General features: G+C 44.1%; 1 protein-coding gene across 1 annotated transcript in view; it reads left to right on the forward strand.

The window, feature by feature from the left end:
- Nucleotides 1-23,204, forward strand: part of NOTCH2 (notch receptor 2) — a 178,782-nt gene extending 155,578 nt beyond the window's left edge. Inside the window, exons 22-34 of the mRNA XM_082457807.1 lie at nt 703-835; nt 5,075-5,311; nt 7,821-7,933; nt 8,888-9,393; nt 10,755-11,102; nt 11,946-12,088; nt 12,291-12,501; nt 12,951-13,047; nt 14,526-14,694; nt 15,292-15,593; nt 16,395-16,542; nt 17,533-17,630; nt 18,562-23,204. Of these exons, the coding sequence (XP_082313933.1) occupies nt 703-835; nt 5,075-5,311; nt 7,821-7,933; nt 8,888-9,393; nt 10,755-11,102; nt 11,946-12,088; nt 12,291-12,501; nt 12,951-13,047; nt 14,526-14,694; nt 15,292-15,593; nt 16,395-16,542; nt 17,533-17,630; nt 18,562-19,950 (3,894 nt within the window). The 3' untranslated portion in view covers nt 19,951-23,204. The remainder of the gene's footprint in view (nt 1-702; nt 836-5,074; nt 5,312-7,820; nt 7,934-8,887; nt 9,394-10,754; nt 11,103-11,945; nt 12,089-12,290; nt 12,502-12,950; nt 13,048-14,525; nt 14,695-15,291; nt 15,594-16,394; nt 16,543-17,532; nt 17,631-18,561) is intronic.
- Nucleotides 23,205-23,851: the final 647 nt, after the last annotated feature.

The following is a 23,851-nucleotide window of genomic DNA, read 5'->3' on the forward strand; positions in this document are numbered from 1 at the left end:
GCTGCTGAGTGATATCACCAAACACGTCAGCCCCATCTCTGTAACCCCCTTCCCTCCAAGTTCATCTGCCCTCCTCTCCTTACTCTCTTTCTCCCTCTGGATGATCTTATGCTGTGAGGGACTCAAAGCATTTCTCAAATAGAGCCACTTCGTGGTCAGTATCTTCTTTCTTGATCAGCCCTAAAAGCCCTGGAACCCCTACCTCTAGCCCAGGTAGCTAGCCCACCTCTCCGGGCCCTCACCCCATACCAGTCAGTTTCTCACACTTAAACATGTATTTTCCTGAACCTGGAGATCAATACATGTGATATCTTTACTACCATCCACACATACCATTTGAGTGAGTCACAGGGTCCTCATCACATACACAGGAATGCATATTTTAGGGGAAGCCTGCGCACAGGAGGGACAAAAGTTTTGCACAGGCATCATCTGAAATATCGCTCAGGATATTCAGTCCTTGCCTTCCCCTTCAAGTGGCTTTTTATCACTTTCGGCTGGAAGTGATAAATGCCAGTAAGATGTGAGCTAACTCTGCACGAGGTGGTTAGTAGAGAGTGTGATGATGCCAGAGAAGCGTACAAGGGCTGGGTCGGGGTTGGGGGAAGAGGGTCACAGTAACTTACCAGATCTCATTTGCTCTCATGGTCTGTGTCCTACAGTGGGCCAATATTTCTTGTTCGTTTTGCTTGCTCTTGGCAGTGTGTCCCAGGATATCAGGGTGTCAACTGCGAGTATGAAGTGGATGAGTGCCAGAACCAGCCATGCCAGAATGGAGGCACCTGTATCGACCTTGTGAACCATTTCAAGTGCTCCTGCCCACCAGGCACTCGGGGTATGAAATCAGCCTTACCTGTCTTCCATCCAGGGCATTCTCTAAGTTATAAATGCATTTTTAGTGTTGAGTGGGTTTTAAAAAATCAAGCATTATTCTGAATCCTGGTAATTCAAGCCATTTCATTCATCTCTTGCCTAGCTCTGATGTTCTGACTCCAATTCTGTCTGGATGTTGTTGGAATCCATGAAACACAGAATGTGAAAATGACATAAGGTTGCAACAGAGTTAATCTGGTTAGCAAGATTTCTTGGTGCTTCAAAGGAAGACAACTAGTGGCCTCTTGAAAAAATAATTCATATTTACCAGCTCATGTATTTTTTTAAACTTGCCAAGTTTTGCCTCCATAAAGTGGGGAAATGAATGACATGAAAACATTTGCCTATTTTCATAAGCCCAGGGGAGAGCACTGATGGCCCAAGACTGTAACAAAGAATTGCAGTAAGACCTAATGAGATACAACCCTAGATGGTGGATGATGGAGCCATCATTTTGCCAGGGGCATTCCCCTGCCTCCAAACAATCTCTTGGAAAGAGCTTAGAGTATTGTTTTTTAGAAGAGATGTAGTTATAATGGTACCTGCTCTGAGCCGCTTGTGAACAAAATAAAAAGTAAGAGGCCATCCACAATGGTGGCAAATCGATTCTCATTGTCAAAGAGAATAGAATGTTAGAGTAATATTTATACTGTCTTAGACCTTTGTGTCAGTGAATTTTGATAATTTACCCTTCTTGAGTTCAGAGTTTGGCTAAATTAAAATGGAAGAGTACCCCACTAGTAGGCTAGTTATTGAGCAACGAGGTTAACGGGGAAGAAAAAATTAGGGAGAAACTGCCTTTGAATATTTGAAGATTTGTCCTGTAAAAGTACTGAGTTCTCTGCTCAGTACTTGAAAGAGAAGTAGAAGTTAATTTTGACTTGTTGTTAGCTTGGTCCTTTGAATACTTGTACTGTATGGGACAAGGTGTGATTCTGGTAGTAGCAAATTAAACCTCAAATCTCAGTGGCTTAACACAACAATTTTTTTTTTTTGTCACTCAAATCAAGTCTGAGTGTGTTGGGCTACCTCTCTTTATATTTTAGAAATGTGGCTTGCAGCACAGGGCCTCCAAGACCTCCACAGCAGGGGAAGAGGGACAGACTTATAGGGTCATGCAGCAGCTTTCAATACCTCAGTCTGGAAGTGACACCCATCACTACTGCTCACAGTATACTGGCCAGAAGTAGTAAAATGGTCTCAACCTGACTTCAAGGGAGACTGGGAAATGTAGGCAAGCACATGGGTATTCATCTACACTAAAATCTCTGCTATACCATTAACTTACTTTTTTTTTTTTTTTAACCGTTAACTTTTTATTAATTAGAGATATCAGTCCTAGAATGGATCGTTTCATAAGGCAACAAAATTTCTCTCTTCTAACCATTTGTTAAGGATGGCTGAAATAATAGTTTTGCTATTATTATTAACAGTCTTTTTCTTCTGGCACTTTGAATGTGTCATCCCATCCCATGTGATTTGACCTCCATTTTTTTAAATGAGAAATTAGCTGTTAACCTTATTGAGGCTCCCCGTACATGATGAGTCACTTCTCTCTTGGTGCTTTCAAAATTCTCTCTTTGTCTTTTATGATGTGTGTAGGTTGTGGATCTCTTTGAGTTTGTCATACTTAGAACTCGTTGAGTTATTATACTGTTGTGTTTGGTTGGATATGTGGAGTGGTATTTATTTCTCCTGGCTTGACTTCTCTGGCCATTGGTGAACATTCCAGAGGACTCTCAAGTCCCACAGCCTCATTGCTAGAGTTACCACTATTGCTTTTCTTTCTATACTCCTGAACTCTGGATCTAGGCCTGGGTTGCCTCCAGTCCCCCATGTCAAGAGCTAACTGTAACAGTTCTTCTGCCTCAGGCTGAGGTTGACCTCTCTTTTACTTGATAGGTCTGTTCATGACTGCTGGTTCTATTCTGATGGGAGGATAAGCTTCTGTGTTCATTTTACTAGCAGTCCATAGAATACCAAATATTCTATGAGAGTGGGAGCACGTACCGGTTTGCTTTTACTTTGCAATTTTTGATTTTGTTTGTTAATAGGTAATGTATGCACATGGTCCACAATTTTATACAACCCCCCGCCCCAACACACACACACACACACACACAGACACACGTAGAAGGAGCATACAGTGAAAAATCTCCTTCCCATATACCTAGTTCTCCTTCTCTCACAAACAAGTAAACACCACTTTTCTTTAGTTTTTTGTGTATCTTTCTTGAGTTTTTTTTTTAATGTATCCTTCAGAGTTTCTTTATGTATATAGAAGCCAAGGACAAAGATATTTTTAATACCCACTTCTCCCTCTGAAGATAGATTAGACACAGTATTTTGCACTTGGTTTTTTTTTTTTTTCCTTAATTGAAGATGTTTCTATATCAAAATATAGAACCTCCTTAACCTTTTTTATTCTGCAGAAATCCCTTTTATGGGCATACCATATTTTACTTAACCAGTGCCCTAATGATAGAAATGTGAATTGTCTAGCATGTGTGTAAGTGTATATGTAGAATAAATTTTCAGAAATGGAATTGCTGGATTAGAGAATATGTGCATTTGTAATTTTGGTTGATATTCCTGAATTGCAGTGTATGAGCAAACCTATGGGCTTCTCCTCAATGTGAATGGACATACTCTCATTTAAAAGTCATTTGGTTTTCTTTTTTCTATGGTTTCTCTGTTCGTATCTGTATCCTTTTTTCCTGTTATGTTGTTTATCTTAATATTTTACGGAGAACAGATGTCTATGAAACAAAATATAAGTATATTCCCAATGTATTGCTTTTTGGTTTTTAACTTTCTTTATGGGGATTTTTCATGCAGAGATTTTTATTTTTAATCAGGTTGAATTTATCAGTTTTTTTTTTTATGGTTTCTGTATTTTGAGTCCTAGTCAGCAACACTGTTCACATGCTCAGATTATAAAGGAATTCTCACATGTTTTCTTCAAGTACTAGAATACTGGGGGACTTTTTCCATATGGCTACTGATTTGTCCCAGCACAATTTACTGAATAGTTGATCTTTCATGCAGTGATTTGACATGGCACCTTTATCAAATTCTAAATTCCCACGTGTATTTGGGTGTTTTTCTGGACTTTCTTCTTTGTTCTATTAATTTATCAATGCCTCTCTGCTTGAAATATTAAGGATCTTCTTTTTCAGGGTTTTCCAGGCTGTGGTTATAGTTTATTTTTCTATATAATTTTAGAATCAGATTGTCTATTAAAAATCCTGTTCGTATTTTTATTGGAGTCACATTAAATTTGTGAATTTGTGTAAAGAAGACTGACATCTTTATGATGAGGAGTCTTCCTAACCAAACCATAGCGTCTTTCCATTTATTCAAGTTTCCTTTTGAGTCTTTCAGGTCTATTTTAAAGTCTTCATGTAGGTGTAGCACATTTCTTGTTAAGATTATTCTTAGGTATTTTATCTTTTGCTATTGCTATTGAAAATGAGGCCTTTTCTTACATTTTTCTTTTCTTTCCAATAGTCTTGCTATTACAAGCAGCAGGAATACAGAACTGCTTTCCTTTCTTTTGCAATTTTTTGAATTAATCATGAAATCATTTCTAGAATAGTCATTGATTTCTTTTGTTTCTTTCTCAAAAATATTTACAGATACTCAGGCTTGATGGCTCATTTACAACTACAGCACATTGAATGAGTTCTGTTTTAAATGGGATAACCTTTGAGCTCTCAACAGGGTATTTCCCCTCTGTTTTTTCAATATAAGATATTAGTGCACTTATACTATTTTACAGGAAAAGTCAATTATGTCACTCAAAATTTACTTCCAATTCTTACCAAGAATTCTTCCAATTCTTACTTGTAATTATTTATTTATTTATTGTTATTTTTTTAACTGTTTTTATATTTTGAATCTAAATAAATAAATTAATGAAAATAATGCTAGCTACTCCCTAATGAGCTGCTTCTTTGGGTTGTGCGGGAGAGTACATGTGAAGCCCTGAGTACATTCTTTCCTTACTGGTGACCAAGAGGATGGCAGCTGTCCTGGATCAAGAGTGTGTTTTGCCCTGCCTGACCTAAAAGTTCCCACCGCAGACTGAGGAATGTAACCTGACTAATTGTGAAAGTGCCAACAAGGGTGGTTCTCCCTTGCTGGAAAGCAGCGTTCCAAGGACTGTCATGATTTTCTCTCTCTCCTCTCTTTCCTCCAGGCCTGCTTTGTGAAGAGAACATTGATGACTGTGCCAGGGGTCCCCACTGCCTTAATGGCGGTCAGTGTGTGGATAGGATTGGGGGCTACAGTTGTCGCTGCTTGCCTGGCTTTGCTGGCGAGCGGTGTGAGGGGGACATCAACGAGTGCCTCTCCAACCCCTGCAGCTCTGAGGGCAGCCTAGACTGCATACAGCTTACCAACGACTACCTGTGTGTCTGCCGCAGTGCCTTTACCGGTGAGCGACTTTCCAGCCTCCCCAGCCACTCTGCCTCAGAGGGGGATTTTAGTGAGGAAACTGGGCCCTGTATGACAAATCCCAGACCCGAGTGAAGCTTTTCTCATATGTGGAAAACTAGACCAGCTTAATTCAAGGGCCCAATTTTTTCTTAGGTCTGTGCTCCATCGATGTTTGCCATTCCTGAGAGACGCTGTCTCTTTTGTTATACATTCATTATATCATATTGTAGCAGAAATAAAAAAAAAAGAAATAGAATGTTGGGAGTAGTTGAGCAAAATAACATTTTAAAATTGAGGTAAAATACACATAACATAAAGTTTACCATCTTTACCATTTTTAAGTATACAGTTCAGTGGTGTTGAGGACATTCACACTGTTACGCTACCATCACCACCATCCATCTCCAGAACTCTTCATCTGAGCAAAATAACATCTTGTTTTCAGGAACCTTACATCTAACTCTGGTTTCATCACCCTGCCTCCTTTGGCATGTAGTGACTTGAGTTACTGGGTAGTTGCTGCTACTGTGACCTTTCCACCTCTGTGGGAATCCAGAGAGGCTTAGGGTCTTCTAGGACACTTAAAGGGAGTAGATCCAAATTGGGGTGTGTTTAACCAAAATTGGTTGATGAGGGTTTGAAAAGGAAAACTTCAGAAGTCACAAGTGTGACCTGCAGTCTTAAGACTTGGCTGTGTTCATCACAGATTATAAAGATGACCAAGTCCTGCCTCAGAATAGGGACTTTATCATAGACACTTACTAATTATTTCTGGAGGAGGGCAGCTTGGTGACTTTGGTGACTTTGGCAAGTTGGACTCTGCTACATTCTGAGCCTATTATATCCAGACATTCTTCCTTCCAATTTTGAAGATGTGCTACCTTTAAGAACTTGGGAATTTTATTAAAAATGGGATAGATTTTGAAATATAGAAGATGCCTAGGTACATTATCAAAAGAGAAACAATCCATTATGAACATCATGCCTTCGAGGCAACACTGGACAGAAAGAATACGAACAATCTGTCTGTAGTCTCATATTGGTCATGATGTGCTTGAGAAGCCCGAAGAGCAGAACTGACTCCTGTTCCTTTCATTACCTCTGAGGCTTCCTTTATCTGGAAACAATGATAAGCACTTACAAAGAAAGAAGGAAATAGATGAAGGAAGGAATGGAGGTCACCTTGAATTGGGATCCCCTAGTCAGGAAGTGGTGTTTCTACATTTTCTACACCTGTGAATAAAAAATCCTTTGACTCAGTGATTGCGATTATGGTGGGGTGCTGATGCTGAGATGAACATCAAGGGACCATCAGTCCCTGAGCCCCGTGCAAATGTGGAGGCTGCTCTTGCTTATTGTCTGCTGCTATGATTTGAAGAAACAAACATCTGTAACTCCTGCCTCATAATTCTGGTTGGCCAAAATTATTGCTATTTTAATTTCATTTTAATTTTTAAAGCCCTCTCTTCCCTTCCAAGTGCCTGAAGGCCAGATGGGGCCTGAATCCTGCTATTTGCCAAAAGTCCCCAACATTGCCCCATGTCCCCCCCATGATTTCATTTGCTTAGTTCAGTTTGTCATGGAACAGTGGGCTCAGGATACCTTCTGTTTTAGAACTGTGCCTAGAGATCATTAACTCTGGGAATATTAAGCTGTGTTTTGAAACAGTGCCAATCAGGTTACAGAAAGGCTAGAAAATGATTGAAAAGAGAGGTCACTGATGAAAATTCGCTATAAACTGCAAATCACCCTTTTTCTTAGTTTTTTTCTTTTAATTTTTATCATAGTATAGTTGATTTACAATGTTGTGTTACTTTCTGCTGTGAAAGTAACAGCAAAGTGAATTCACAGCAAAGTGAATCAGTTATATATATACATATATACACTCTTTTTTAGTTTCTTTTCCCATATAGGTCATTACAGAGTATTGAGTAGAGTGTCCTGTGCTATACAGTAGGGTCCTTGTTAGTTATCTATTTTATATAGAGTAGTGTGTATATGTTAATCACCATTTAGATGTATTGGTCTGGTGTAGCCTCTCTTATGAAATAGACGGTGTTAAAATGCAGTGAACACTTTTGCTAAATGTTTCTTTTGACTCGTGAAAGCTAAAGTGCCTTCAAAAAAAGCTTAGATGTCATTTTCCTGTTTTTTTTTTGGAGGGATTAGTCATTTTTTTTGTAAAAAATCTTGTTTTGTGAGTCTCGTTTTATGAGTCGATTCTTGTTTTGTGAGTCGATTCAAGTGCGTATGTGTGCCATTTGTGCTTATTACTGTAGATAAGACAGATGAGGGAACTGCCCTGAGTTGGTGATGGGCCACGCATGTTGAGATCCAATGAGTGCCTTCCTCATCCTCTTTTGTTCCCTTAGGCTTAGAACTTAATTCTCATACCTCTCCCTCCTTCTCTAATCCTTTGACTGGCTCACATCCCAGCAGTGTTCTGTTCTGTAACTTGCAGTTACTACTTCTGCCTTCTAAAACACCCTTTCATTTTCTACTCTGAGGTCGTCACTGTGAAACTTTCGTCGATGTGTGTCCCCAGATGCCTTGCCTGAATGGAGGGACCTGTGCTGTGGCCAGCAACATGCCTGATGGTTTCATCTGTCGTTGTCCCCCGGTGAGTGCCGTGTTGCCTGTTGAAGGAGGATGCTCTCTTCCACACAGTCTGTGACGAAGCTGAGATTAAACCTGGTGTTTCCGAGCCCTGTGGGGAACTGTCTTGGTGGGGACATTTCTTAATTTTACCCTCTTTAGGAGAAAGTGCTTCAGTTTTCCATTTAGAACTGTTAAAATACTTCCAGAAACAGTGAGCTCCCTGATCTGTGACTGTCAATCTTCAGAAGCACCAAGGGCAATGGAACGTTCCCTTGAAATCAGGGCTAGTTTCTCTGGCTTCTGGGTCTTGTGCTGGAGGGTAGTCTTGCTGCCCAGATTGGGACAGAGTTGGTTGGACATGCCACTCTGCTCACATTCCTTGGCAGGGACTATTTGAGAGCAGGCTGCTTCTTCAACTAGAAGGAAGCCTAACGTTAGCCATTTGCTGTGCAAACACTTTTGCTACTGCCAGAGGCTAAAACCTCTCTAACACAGATCACTATGTGTGGAGAGATACCAAAAGGAAACCTGTCCAGTAACCTTGGCCTGGACTGAGCAAGAAGGCCAAGAACGAAATGGCATAGGAAAGTTTTTAGACACCTAATACTCTGAAGTGAGTTTTTTCCCCCTATAAAGTCACTGTATGAGTGATCTAATGACGCTTAGGAAAGGTGCTGATAGATACGGTGTCACCTGACTCTTATCCTACCATGAACTGTTGACTTCATTTCTAGAACTGAGCTCTTAGAGTGAGAAAATTCTATATTCATCCTATGGAACCGCCAGCCCTCACCTATAGATTGACTTGAAGAGGTCTCTTCCTAGAACTTGGTCCAGGAGGCTACACGGAGGAATCTTAGCCAAGGGTCTAGTCTTCACCTCCCTAGAGGTGTGGCAGAGAGGGGATTGGGAGGGAAAATGGGGCATACCCTCAAGAGTCAGCCTGCCATCCTCATTTGTTCCCTGATTTCCACAGGGATTCTCTGGAGCGAGATGCCAGAGCAGCTGTGGACAAGTGAAGTGTAGGAGAGGGGAGCAGTGTGTGCACACAGCCTCAGGACCCCGCTGCTTCTGCCCCAACCCCCAGGACTGCGACTCAGGCTGTGCCAGTAGCCCCTGCCAGCACGGGGGCAGCTGCTACCCGCAGCGCCAGCCTCCTTATTACTCTTGCAAGTGTTCTCCGCCGTTCTGGGGCAGCCACTGTGAATTCTACACAGCTCCCACCAGCACCCCTCCTGCCACCTGTCTGAGCCAGTATTGTGCCGACAAAGCTCGGGATGGCGTCTGCGATGAGGCCTGCAACAGCCATGCCTGCCAGTGGGATGGGGGTGACTGTTCCCTCACCATGGAGAACCCCTGGGCCAACTGCTCCTCCCCACTTCCCTGCTGGGATTACATCAACAGCCAGTGCGATGAGCTGTGCAACACGGCCGAGTGCCTGTTCGACAACTTTGAGTGCCAGAGGAATGGCAAGACATGCAAGTAAGCATCCAGGGCCCCCAGAACTGAGGGACGCTGTCACTAACGTGCCGTGGTTTCTTGTTCTTGCTCCTAACCACTCCAGTGCTGCAGCCCAAGCTGCCTCTGCTTTTCGGACTGGTGCCCTGGGGCCCTCTTCTTCCTGGCATCAGCCTTGTCCCAGCGCACGCTGCCCTGTGCTCCCCCTTGCTGCCGGAGGTGCGGGAACGCTCACTGCACAGCCGCCCTCTCTCTGCCTGTCTCTGCTTCCTCGCCTGCTGCTCTCACAACCTCCTGGGGGAAATAACTTTTGGAAGTGTTGTTACCCACTCTCAGGCAGCCTCTCACTTAACCTGCCTGCAGGATGGATGGAAAGGTCTGTACCTCTCTCTATTTGCCCCATTCCTTTCCCTAAGACAGGGTTTCCCCATCAGGTTTATCAGGAAGCATATAAGCTAGCTTAGGCAGCTTAACCCTCCAGGTCTTCATTGTTGCAGTTATACGGGACTTTGCGGGTTACATAATGACTTTCCATTTAGTCACCCCATTTAGTTTAACTCTGATTAATTTTCGCCAACCTTGTGAGGCACAGGTATTGTTAATGGCCTTTCACAGGTGAGGGAACTGAGACCTAGAAGGTTCAAGAACTTGCCAAAGCACATACAGCTACTCCTGACCTCCTCATTGAGCTAGAGTGGCACAAGTTGTGCTAGGTGGTGGAACCATCAAGGGATGTGAGTCGGGGAGGAGAGGAGAGTGGAAATAAAATGATTTTTGCATCACTGGGCTTTGGGATTCAATTTCCTTTTCCCAGTGTTTGAAAGATGCTGTACAAATTAGATCTGGTTCCCTGTGTGGGACACACTGCTCCCCACCTACCTTCCAGAGCTGGGATTCAGTCTTGATTAGAAAAGAATTGGGCCATATCAACATGGTCCACTGTACAGCATCTCTTGATGGTACAGGGCTACGATCCAGTGTCTGGAAGCACTCTCTAGAGTCATGTTTTACTTCTGAAAGCCTAGAGGCAATGGATAAAAAAAAATAAAGGAAGCATGAACCAAGTAGATTTTTGTTCCAGATTTGTTTACAGATCTGATTTAACAAGATTATGAGCTGCCTGGGGGCCCATGCGTGTAGTGAGTACAGTTTTGTTTCTCATTCAGAGAGCACTCACTGACACTAAGGGGTGTAGACTATATATGCTCTAAGAAGACAGGGATAGGAGAGTCACAGAAGGCTTCATGGGGCATTCGGGATCTAATCTGAGCCATAGAAAATGGGTAGGAAAATCCACATTAGTTCCAAGGGGAAACCAACTAGAGCTGCGGTCTGGTCTGAGACCCTTACCTTGTTCTCTTCCTCCTCTGCCTCCCCCTGCCTAGATACGACAAGTACTGTGCAGACCACTTCAAAGACAACCATTGTGACCAGGGATGCAACAGTGAGGAGTGTGGCTGGGATGGGCTGGACTGTGCTGCTGACCGGCCAGAAAACCTGGCAGACGGCACCCTGGTAATTGTGGTGCTGATGCCACCTGAACAGCTGCTCCAGGATGCCCGCAGCTTCCTGCGGGCGCTGGGCACCCTGCTCCACACCAACCTACGCATCAAACGGGATGCCCAGGGGGACCTCATGGTCTACCCCTATTATGGTGAAAAGTCAGCTGCCATGAAGAAGCAGAGACTGACGCGCAGGTCCCTTCCTGGCGATCAAGAACAGGAAGTGGCTGGGTAGGTTTTTAACTTCTGAACTTCTTAAAGCTTAATTTTATCAAGCTGAGCACTTTGATACGCAAAAGTCATAACTGCACCTATAAAAATGGAAGGTCAGAAAAAGAACAGCCAACCAAGTAACACAAGCCCATGATCCCAGTATTCACAGTTAGTGCTAAAGGTTTGCCTTGATTTTGGGATCCTGAAAAGTGGGCTGGAGCCAGTGGGGGGCAGGATGTCAGGACAGCCTCCTCAAGTGCTAGAATCTCTAACCGTTTGCCAGAGTTACCTTAAATCCCTCTAGTAATGACTCCTCTTTGTATGAATCCTGGCCTTCTTTTCAAGGCCCTCCATTTATGTCTCTTTGACGATGATGTTCTGCATATGTTCTGTCATTCACACCCCACATTGTTAGTATATCTCATAGTGTTCAACTCGATAGCTAGCTGAAGTACAGATGCAGAGACAAAGGAGAGTAAGGAACAAAAACAAGGGGCAGGGGTGTATTTTTAGAGTGGCTCTATGTACCATTGAGTACGTTGGAGCGGGTAGGAGAAGCCCACCAAAGGCAGCTTCACCCCATTTTCTCACTTTGTCTCATGTTGCCTAAGTCAGAATGCTTAGACTCAGCCAAACCAAGGATAGCGAGACATCCCCCAAGTGAGAATTAGTGTTTAGAATCTAGATGGACAACATCTTAATTTCTGAGATCTTTCTGGAGGCAGCATCCAGAGGTGGAGAGGCTGAGGCTGAGGGTGAGGAAGAAGGCTCATGTCACCCTCTCTAACTCAGATTCCTGGACGACACCCTTCCGTTTTCTCACCATTTCCCTTTTACCTCTTTCCCCTCGGCTTCCCACAGCTCTCAGGTATTCCTGGAAATTGACAACCGCCAGTGTGTTCAAGATTCAGACCAGTGCTTCAAGAATACGGATGCAGCAGCAGCTCTTCTGGCGTCTCACGCCATCCAGGGGACCCTGTCGTACCCTCTTGTGTCTGTTGTCAGTGAGTAGCACTAGAATTAAGGGGAAAGTATGGGGAGAAAGGTGTCTCTTGGGGGCAGAAAGAACAGGGCATAGTTTACAATGTGCAGCTCTCTATTTCTCAGGGCTGGTGAGGTCAAAGTTGTTCTCTAAAGGAATGTAGGGGGAATATTGAGGGGTGGATGTTTTATTCATTACTTTTCCCTGTCTCTCTGCACTTTCAGGTGAATCCCTGACCCCAAAACGCACCCAGCTTATCTATCTACTTGCTGTTGCTGTTGTTATTGTCTTGTTTATTATCCTGCTGGGGGTTATCATGGCAAAACGAAAGCGTAAGCATGGCTCCCTCTGGCTGCCTGAAGGCTTCACCCTTCGCCGTGACTCCAGCAATCACAAACGTCGTGAGCCAGTGGGACAGGATGCCGTGGGGCTGAAGTAAGGGAGTCTGCCACCAAGCTACCATTCACAGTAATAATGAGCATGGATAAGAGGAAAATCAGATCTTGTTGAATCATGATTTTATGTTCTGAGCTCTGGCCATGCTGTGTTATTACACTTGACCATGATTCTGGATGCCTACTGAGTGACTCTAAAATAACAAGAGTCTGGATGCTTCAATTCTGTACATATAATCACAGTGGTCCTCAGCTTCTGTGATGAGGCAGGCACACTTTTGTTGTCAGCTCTTGATTAGTGGGAAAGGAAAGGATATTTCCTCAGGCAGTGGGATGTAATATTGCCCATTTTTCCTGGGCCAAAGTCCCTGAAAGTCTGACTATAGCCATGAGAGTGTGTGATGGTAGAAAAAGTATTGAAAACTTCTATGTTCATTTATGATATAACATCTGCTCTTATTTTACACCTTCATAATTCCATCACATCAGAAATCTCTCAGTGCAAGTCTCAGAGGCTAACCTGATTGGTTCTGGAACAAGTGAACATTGGGTCGACGATGAAGGGCCCCAGCCAAAGAAAGCCAAGGTAAGCTAGCCATGGTAGAACCACCATTGTTATCCATTATCTGCTCGCATTTCATATTTCTGTCCTTTGGTATCTAGAGTGTCAAGAATGGGAGAAAAGGGTGATAGTCTTTACATGTTGCCCAGGCAGAGGCTATCCTAGGTTGTCTGAAAAAGCAGGAATCTTTAGGTCACTGATGGCCTTGGGTTACCTATGTAAGTTTTTCAAAAGGAACTCTTTAAAAATAATAAAACAAACGTGCTTCCTTCCTCAAGTGTCATGCTGATGGTACTGGAATAAGGACTACTGTGTGTAAATAGCAATTTCCTTCATGGCTAGATCTCTCCCTTATCCTCTCTGGGTACTTCTCCTTCTGGAAGGGAAGGTGGAACTAATCAGTGGAAGAGAGCCAATGACCACTGAGTTTGGAGGCTTCAAATCTTGAGCCCTGGAAACTAAAGCCGTATAGAAGTAAGGGGTATATTGGGCTGAGTCTGACATGAAAAAGGAGACCATTCACCCATAGATATACATGGCTAGGATATGCATGTATCCCAAGGATAGTCTAAATCAGCTTGAGGAAATAAATACTTGAGGAATACAGGCATGAAGTACACCATGATGGTTAAGAACATTGCTTTAGCTATAGTCAGAACTGGATCCAAGTCCAAAACTCTGGCACATTACTTAACCTCTTTGTACTTAATTACCTTAATCTGTAAGATAGGGGAAATAATAATAATTCTTTCCTCTATGAGTTGTTGTGAGGATTAAATACAGCACTACGTGTAAATTGCCTTACCTATTTTCTGTCACATACTAAATACTTCATAAAGGGCAGCTGGTTTTAAAATTATAATAATAATATTATTATGCAGTAAATACTTCCTGAATGCTTGCTCTGTGCTGGGCACTGGGTTAAATACGGGGTGCAAGGAGACAGCCCTGAGCAAGGCTTGTTCCCTATTGTGAGGAACCTTTCAGGCAGCAGTGGGAACTGCCGTGTAGTGCCATGTAGGTACTTAACACATGCTCAGTTACGCAGAGTGAGCAGAGGGTGTTCTTCAGGACCAACAAGAGGAATTAGAGCCTACTTTCTATTTGAAGGGTAGACAGGAGTTAGTCAGACAAAGAATTGGGAGAGACCATGGCAGGCTGAAGGAAGAACATAGGCAAAAGCCCAGAAGCAGGAAAATGGTGCTTTGGGGATCTATAGATGGCATGTTAGGTAGGTAATATAGGTGACGTAGTAAGGCTGAAGCCTAGAGTATGGGCTTGGGGAGGTTAGGAGAGTTGTACAGACGATGCAGGCGAGGTAGACAGGAACCACATCATGAGAGCAGTGGGAGGCCAATGTGGATAATAATCTGGAAGGTTAGATAGGAGGACAGAGAAAACTGGGTGGGAGATTAGAAGTGATGGGAGACTCCGGACTAGCTCCTTGTCTGCAGCTCCTGGCGTGGGCCAGATTGATAGGGAGAGTCGTCTTCTCCTTTCAGGCTGAAGATGAGGCTTTACTCTCAGAAGAAGATGATCCCATCGATCGACGGCCATGGACACAGCAGCACCTTGAAGCTGCAGATATCCGTAGGACGCCATCGTTGGCTCTCACTCCTCCGCAGGCAGAGCAGGAGGTGGATGTGCTGGATGTGAACGTCCGCGGCCCAGGTCAGCACCTGCAAGCCTCCCCTTTTTCATTGCGCGTGCCTGCCCTGGCTTCCACCTTATCCCTGTGTTTGTCCCACTTGCTGATATGCTCCCTTCTGCTTTCACAGATTGGAAATCAGCTCGAGGAAATGAATGTTTAAGGAACACAGGCTTGCAGAAATTATGAACTTATATGAGAAAAGAGGGAAGGATTTCACATTGCTTCACATACACCATGCTCGACAGCAAATAGGCTGATTATTTGGGATAGATTTTAGTAGGACAAAAAAATAATATTCCAAAGCAGAGGGATAGAGAATTTGTTTAGTTCGTACCTTAGTGCACATAGTTTATTAATAGTGGATATTTTTAAAAGTTGTCCAATTTAAAATAACATAGCACTTAGGAACTTGAACAGGAAAGCTTGTTTAACGTAGAGAATAGCTGCTCTTTACAGAAAGGATATTATCAAGGAAAAGTCAATTGCCAATTACCACAAGAATCACAGAGTTTCTTCACAAAAGAATAATTTTCTTCACATCGAACAACAATAGGGTTAATTGAACATTAATGTCTTTCCCCTCCTCGAATACTTTTTGGAATTTTCCCTTCCTCTAGATGGGTGCACCCCACTGATGCTGGCTTCTCTCCGAGGAGGCAGCTCAGATATGAGTGATGAAGATGAAGATGCAGAGGACTCTTCCGCCAACATCATCACGGACTTGGTCTACCAGGGTGCCAGCCTCCAAGCCCAGACAGACCGGACTGGTGAGATGGCCCTGCATCTTGCAGCCCGCTACTCGAGGGCCGATGCTGCCAAGCGCCTCCTGGATGCAGGTGCAGATGCCAACGCCCAGGACAACATGGGCCGCTGCCCTCTCCATGCTGCAGTGGCAGCTGATGCCCAAGGTGTCTTCCAGGTAAAGAGTTGGTTCCTTATGGATCTAGTATATTTTCCCTTTATTAAGGCACTTAATATCCCATTACATTTGTTCAATGATTCTTTGAGAGAATAAGGCAGATGATAGAGTCCTGCTTGCTGGAAAGGAAAAGGGAAAGCAGGAAAAGGGAGGCAGGCAAACAGACTTGACTGTTTGCAGCCAGGAAATAATAGAGCCAATAGCAGAAAACACCAGTCTTCTGATTGTTAATCACTGCTTAGCTTTGTTTTGTTTCTGATGTGGCAAAATGCCTCCCAAATGAAAAGATCAGATGGGAGTGATACCTGTTATGAAGCCTCTGACTAGTGTCAGCTTCTCCCTCTAGATTTATCTGACCATATGGGCTTCCAGCTGCTCCTTGGTGGGTTTCTCGACATGAGTTCATGATGTATACCTGATGCCCTGTTATTCTACCCTCATGAGGAAATTGGAAGCATGCTGTATCATCTTAACCTATACACCATAATTGAGGTTGTGGTATTTTCCCACATCCCTCTTCTTTCTTTAGAAAGTAGAAGTACATTAGTTTACATAGCCATTGTAAAGCTTGAGCACCTATTTGTTTGTATTTTCGTTCATCCATTTATTCCTTCATTCATTCATTCAACAAATATTTATTGACTGACCATGGTAGAACCATGGGCACAAAGATAACAAGACATTCCCTGTCCTCCAGGGACTTACAGTGTAGCCTCAGCTCTGATGCTGTTATTTCTTATCTTAGCTTCATTATTTTTTGTATCCAGGTGACTCTCTTTTCTGTACTTTCTCGTGTTCTAGATACTGATCCGCAACCGAGTAACTGATCTAGATGCCAGGATGAATGATGGCACTACACCCCTGATCCTGGCTGCCCGCCTAGCTGTGGAGGGAATGGTGGCAGAGTTGATCAACTGCCAAGCAGATGTGAATGCAGTGGACGACCACGGTAGGGATGAGAAGCAGGGATTCAGATTCCTACCTGCAAAGCAAGTCTCTAAGGAGGAAGATTGTTGCACGATCCTTAATGAGCTGTCCCGGATCCGAATCCACTGAAGATTCATTCAGTCATTCATTCTTCCTTTTACCATATTGAGTTCAGAGATCTGAGACAGCGGGAGGTCCATAGATGAAGCTGGGAAGGGATTTTTAGTGAGGGTTCTCAGATCTCAAAGCAGGTCTATGGAAGGTTTCCCTGTGTACATTCCCAGGCACACCACTCTTGATATAAGGATGTGAGAGCCAACTTCATTGTGGAGGTGAGGGTTGTGAGATACTCTAACTATGCATTCTGGCATGTAATAAATAAGTAGGTTATTGTCTTCAGTGTGTGACAGGGTAGATTCTGCCATGTGAGGGATGTGGTACCATAGACAGATGATCCTTTTACTTAGAGGTCTTCTGAAGGCTAGGCAGCCTGTACTGAAGTATTTCTAGAATAGGGGAAAATGAACATAATTCTTGGGTTTTTCCTATGGGCCCCCAGAGAGAACTGGCTTCCTACTGCTGTCCAAGAAGTTCAAGTTTCCTAGTACAAGTCCTGATGCTTCCCGATAGTAGGAGTAGGACATGTCCTTCTGCTCTGTCTGCTTATAAAAATGTTTTTTTTTTTTTTAATTTATTTTATTTTTATTTTTGGCTGCTTTGAGTCTTTGTTGCTACGCGCGGGCTTTCTCTAGTTGCAGCGAGCGGGTGCACGGGCTTCTCATTGCGGTGGCTTCTCTTGTTGCAGAGCATGGGCTCTAGGCGGGCGGGCTTCAGTAGTTGTGGCTCGCGGGCTCTACAGCGCAGGCTCAGTAGTTGTGGCGCACGGGCTTAGTTGCTCTGCGGCATGTGGGATCTTCCCAGACCAGGGCTCGAACCCACGTCCCCTGTGTTGGCAGGCGGATTCTTAACCAGTGCACCACCAGGGAAGCCCTAAAAATGTTTTTTCCTGCAGGAAAATCTGCTCTTCACTGGGCAGCTGCTGTGAATAATGTGGAGGCGACCCTTTTGCTGTTGAAAAATGGGGCCAACCGAGACATGCAGGACAACAAGGTACAGTCTGGGCTCTGAGCTGGAGGGCAGGCATAGCAGGGCCTCAGATTATCAGGCCTTCACTTTTCTCCTGTAGCTCCTCTTGTGATAAGGATAGACAAAGATGGAAGCAGATTGGAACTTGGTCCAGAGAGCTGGAGTGCTTGTATTGGGCTTATCCAGGGAAGTGTCAGGATTGACCCTCTGCCTACTCAGTACTCAGTCTGAATCAGGCTCTCCTGTCAATAACTTTGGTGTAGCCTTTTCTGCCTTTCTCTTCTTTGACATTTCCCTTTCTCCTGGTCTTCGTTCTTTTCACACTCACTTACTTTTCACTTGTTTGTTCTTATTTGTTTTCTTGATACTTTTTTCCCCCTTGTTCTTGGGCACCATGATGTTTTCCTGTTTGCTTTTCTTCCTCTGAGTTTTATGTCATGTTCCCCTCTCTTGCTCATCTTATCTTCTCTCATTCATTTCCTCTTTTCCCTTATGTTAGTTCTTTCTCTCAGATGTTTTGTCTCTTCTTTCTTTTACTTTCCCTTATTTTTCCCAGTTCTATACATGCTTTAGGTTCTTCCCCTCATACCTTTCTTATTTCTACCTGTTATTCCTTTTAGGACCCTATTTGGATAAGCTCAGTGCTCTTTTAAGTGAATTTCTGGCTTGGGGACATGCTTTACCTCACACGTTCCCCACTAAGGAGATGTAGCACTCAATGGGGCAAAGTTGGTTCTTAGGGAGGGGTAAAGTAATCTTAACTTTCTTTATGTATAAAGTACAGATATCCATTCAGTACGTAGGTAGTTATACACTTTATCTGTGATACTAAAATTTCATGCGGGAAGGAAGTTAGGAAAAAACGTCTAAAGGAATGATAACAAACAGATTGAGAAACACTGCTGTATTCTCAAGAGTGTTATTAAAATGTGCTCTGTGTGGACCTTTTCTGTAGGAAGAGACCCCTCTGTTTCTTGCTGCCCGGGAGGGGAGCTATGAAGCAGCCAAGATCCTGTTAGACCATTTTGCCAATCGGGACATCACAGACCACATGGATCGTCTTCCCCGGGACGTGGCTCGGGACCGCATGCACCATGACATTGTGCGCCTGCTGGACGAGTACAATGTGACCCCGAGCCCTCCAGGCACCGTGCTGACTTCTGCTCTCTCACCTGTCATCTGTGGACCCAACAGATCTTTTCTCAGTCTGAAGCACACCCCGATGGGCAAGAAGTCTAGACGGCCCAATGCCAAGAGTGTTGTGCCCTCTAGCCTCCCTAACCTTGCCAAGGAGGCCAAGGATGCCAAGGGGAGTAGGAGGAAGAAGTCTCTGAGTGACAAGGGCCAGTTGTCTGAGAGCTCAGTGACTCTGTCCCCCGTCGATTCCCTAGAATCTCCCCACACATATGTTTCTGATACCACATCCTCTCCGATGATTACATCCCCCGGAATCTTACAGGCCTCACCCAACCCTGTGTTGGCCACTGCTGCCCCCCCTGCCCCGGTCCATGCACAGCATGCACTGTCTTTCTCTAACCTTCACGAGATGCAGCCCTTGGCTCACGGGGCCAGCACTGTGCTTCCCTCAGTGAGCCAGCTGCTGTCGCACCACCACATCGTTCCCCCGGGCGGTGGCGGTGCGGGGAGCTTGGGCAGGCTACATCCAGTCAGTGTCCCAGCGGACTGGGTGAACCGTGTGGAGGTCAATGAGACCCAGTACAACGAGATGTTTGGTATGGTCCTGGCTCCAGCTGAGGGCACTCACCCTGGCATAACTCCCCAGAGCAGGCCGCCTGAAGGGAAGCATTTACCTGCCCCTCGAGAGCCCCTGCCCCCCATCGTGACTTTCCAGCTAATCCCCAAAGGCAGCATTGCCCAACCAGCCGGGGCTGCCCAGCCTCCATCCAGCTGCCCTCCAGCTGTTGCAGGCACCCTGCCCACCATGTATCAGATTCCAGAAATGGCTCGTTTGCCCAGTATGGCTTTCCCCACTGCCATGATGCCCCAGCAGGATGGGCAGGTTGCTCAGACCATTCTCCCAGCCTACCATCCCTTTCCAGCCTCTGTGGGCAAGTACCCCACGCCCCCTTCACAGCATAGCTATGCTTCCTCCAGTGCTGCTGAGAGAACCCCCAGCCACAGTGGTCACCTCCAGGGGGAGCACCCCTACCTGACACCATCCCCAGAGTCTCCTGACCAGTGGTCAAGTTCATCCCCCCACTCTGCTTCTGACTGGTCAGATGTGACCACCAGCCCCACCCCTGGGGGTGCTGGGGGAGGTCAGCGGGGACCTGGGGCACACATGTCTGAGCCACCACGCAGCAACATGCAGGTCTACGCGTGAAGCACTCTGCCTCCAGCGTAGGGACAGAACTCCTATCGTAAATGCTGCTGAGGAGCAAATGAAGGTCGTCCGGGACAGAAATGAAGAAATCTCTGGAACCAGCTTCCGGAGGCAGGGGAGAGGAGATGCTCTTATCTTGTAGATGATGCAAAGGAAGCAATTTTATTAGCTTCACTGTGTATCTGCAGGGTTTTGGGAGCGGGGGGAGGGATAAGGCTCCTTGTAATCTCTTGCCCATCAAGCCCAGGTTCGTGGAATTGCAAGATGAATACAAGCCTTGGGACCGCGTTTCCTCTCTTCAGCGTGGGCAACAAGATTGATGCCTGTTGCAGACATTCTTGCAGCTTGGACTGTATTTTCAGCCTTGGGGGCTATTGCTATATCCATGAGAAGATTCTATAGTAGAGTCCTATTGGGAATTGTGCCCTGGAATTCTGCCGGAGTTGACCTATCTTATATTCTCATCCTTGGAAAGTCTTTTGACTTCACTTGGTGCTGTAATTGTTGCACCTCTCTGTGGCTGGAACCCCACCTGCATGTTATAGGGCAGGACCTTTGTGCTTTTAATCATTCCTGCTCTGGAAAGCACCTGCAGCCTTCTTTTCCCCTCCTATTTTCCCAGTGTCCCTAGGAGTCTCACGGGGTTTACTTTTATGGTTCTCAGCAGAAAACTTTCAAGTATGTTTTTTTAGAAAGTGGACATAGTGCATTCTCCTACATAATATCATTCCTAAAAGAAGAAGGGGAACAAAATATTTTTCTTTGAACCCATTTGGGGATCAGAATCCCCTTCAAGAGGCTGCCCCTGAATTCTCTTGCCTGCATGCAGGATTCCTACAAACCTTACCAGGAAGAAGAGTAAGAATCTGTTGTTTCTTCCATTTGTGGGCCTAGTAAGTGTGAAGGTTTATCCTTGGCAGTGTAGGTTATATGAGCCCTTAAAAAACCCAAACAGACAAAGGTTTGGAATGTTGGAATGACCAAGAGATAAGCTAACTCATGCAACGAAGGAGTGGTTACCCGCTGACCGGTCCCTGCCAAGCATTCCATTGACTGCCAGTGTGAAACACATTTGTTCCCTGATATTAGAACGCTCGGCCTGCTTCACTCACACATCCAGCAGATGAAGATCATCTTAGCTGTTGAGCCATCCCCTCCACATATCTCCAAGAAGAAAATGTCTCAAACAATATTCCCTCGCTGTTTAGAAGTGAAATTTCTTTCCTCCGCTCAAGGGCCCCCTGTGACAGTCGTCTTCCCTTAGTCAGATGACCGTAGTCTCTACTCCCTGATGTTCCCTCTGATTCCAGGCCCCTTCACCTAGCTTCCCTCCATACTGTGGGGTCTGATTACTGGGGACCCAGTAGGTTCTCACTGAACACATGGGTTTTCTGTGTTCGAGTGTGGGAAATAGAATGTTGGCTAGTTTTCTAAGGCCTAAGCAGCCTTATAAGAAGGTTGGAAGGGGAGGAACTATGAGGTAGCCTTTGCTATTTTTTGCTACCATTTCTTTTCCTTTCCAGCAATCATGAGATTCTCTGTTAGGGAACTAATGTGGACACTTATCAGGGACATTTTCCCTTCATAGAGTCACCTTCTAGATGATAATGGACAATTACAGACTCACTGTCTTGTCATCCTCATGTTCAGATTGTGATTGTATCCCACCTGAGTCTGCTTCCTGTATTTGTGGTGTTGGCAACTTTTTTGACCCTCTGTCAAGGATGAAGCATTCTAGCCAACACTAGAAAGAGGAGAAAAATACTTTTCTTCCTCTTCTCCCTGAGTCAGCTAACAACTGGTCCTGTCTCCACACTGTTACTTCTGCCCGGTGCTATGATGTCATGACACATGGAAAATGAGTTCTTCGGGAGACATTTTGTAGATATTAATAGGTGGTCTGCCTACTCCGTGTTGGTTTCGATAGTTTTCATTCCTGCCTTGCCTGGGAGTATTCATCAGTTCTTCCCATTTACCTGATTTATCTGTCTGTGACTTCGTATGGAAACCCTGTGTGTCTGTTCGCATGGAAGTGTACAAAGGATTTTCCCAGTCCTGCCCAAGTTCATTGAATTAAAAAAAATTTTTGTTTTTCCCTGATATAAGCAGATCGTTTGTTCATTTGTATTTTATTCTCTCACATGGCAACTCTACCAGCCCCGTTCATAGTGTGTAGTATTTTATCATTCTAAACGGTGACTCTTTATCCTTGGACCCGTTTGTTGATTCACAGGTGGGGAGAACCTATCTACATGGATCACTATGGACCCCACACATCTGCACTTCTCCGTCATCCTGTTCCAGCCCCTCTTCCTCAAAGTGTCGGCCTCTGATCCAGTAGCTTGATCCCTTGTAGCCTCCTCCATCTGCAAGCACACTGTAGGCCTAACTTGCTTGTTCCTCTTTGGGTTTTGGGGAGATGAATGTGAAAGCTGCCATTACAGACAACGGGCTTCAGTGATGAGGAGGAAGACACTGCCTTTCAAGCATTTATCAATCGCTTAGATTGTAAGAACGCTTGAGTTGTATAGGACCTAGTAAAAGAGAAGGTAAGATGGAGAATCACTTTCTCACATGGGTGCTGAATTGGAGACTAAGTTTGTATGGGATACAACTTTTATGCCAGGTATAGGTCACCCTCTGTGCCCCCCACAGTCTTGTTTTATCTTTATAAATTCTTCCTTTGATTCCTCTTCTGTCTGCCTTTGGGGATATGTTTTTTATTTGTTTGTTTCTTTTATATTAAGTGTCATTTTCTGACTTACATGTTGGTGAGGGAGGGAGAGGTTTGAGGGAAAGAGACTGAGAGCTAAAGATTTTATGTAAGCAGTCAGCTATGATGCACAAGTCCATTATATCATCTTATTATTAAATTTGCTAGTTCATAATTCTTGCATAAAAAAGAACCAAAGGTGTAATGTTCTGTTGGCAGGTGGTTTGGGGATTTGGGCCTTAACTAATATACTGAATGTATAATGACTGTTTGAGAGGACAAGTTTATATGCCCTGAGGCTCCCATTCATAACTGCTTGGTACTGTGGCTTCTTCCTTGTGTACATTTCTCTTAAAAGTGATACGATATCTGTTTGTATGAGAAACCCATAACCAGTAAAATGACTGCATATTCCTGACTATACATAGTAAGGAAAATGCACAATTTGTTTTTAATTTTCAAAGTTTCATTCTAAAAGTAGTTAAGATGAAATTTATATGGAAGCATTTTTATCACAAAATAAAAAAACGTTACATGTCAAGCTCAATGGGCACTGCGGTTTTTATTTTCCATTCTTGCATCACTGGTCTTGCAATGATTTACCTTATGATGTCATAATTTGCTGAGAGGGAAAACATTTTCTTTTCATTCTGAATCCCACGGAGCCTAGCACTAGTCTTTTTTTCTTTCACCAGGCAGAGAATAAATAAATGCTTTTGAGGAGAAAGCTTCTGCCAGATAGGAAGCATCACAAGATTGAGTTACTTCTCTGTGCACTAACTGGTGACAAGTGGGCAATGGCTCAGGACAAAGTGCCTTCCAGTGGAAATGTAGAATTTTGCTAAAGCCAGAATTGAGATTTGGGATATAACTAATAAAACCAATGGTGCTATTAACTAAACCATTAGTTTCCAATATTATTCCTCTTTAAATTTTGTATAGAGTTAAAATATACAGCTATATAATATTATTTTGCATATATAGATGTTACCAAGTTCATTCATGCATTTACTTGTCAATCAGTTAGACGTTTGAACACAAATACTTGACATTGATGGTATATATGGCATTTTAAACACAATTGGTATCATATACTGGTTATCCTGAGTGTTATAATTTTATATAAAACACATTTGAGTCCTCATGTTGGGTTTTGAAATGGTGTAAAGAGAAAATGAATTTGAGAGC

Source organism: Balaenoptera physalus (assembly GCF_965194825.1).
Source record: "Balaenoptera physalus genome assembly, chromosome: 1".
Lineage (NCBI taxonomy): Eukaryota > Metazoa > Chordata > Mammalia > Artiodactyla > Balaenopteridae > Balaenoptera > Balaenoptera physalus.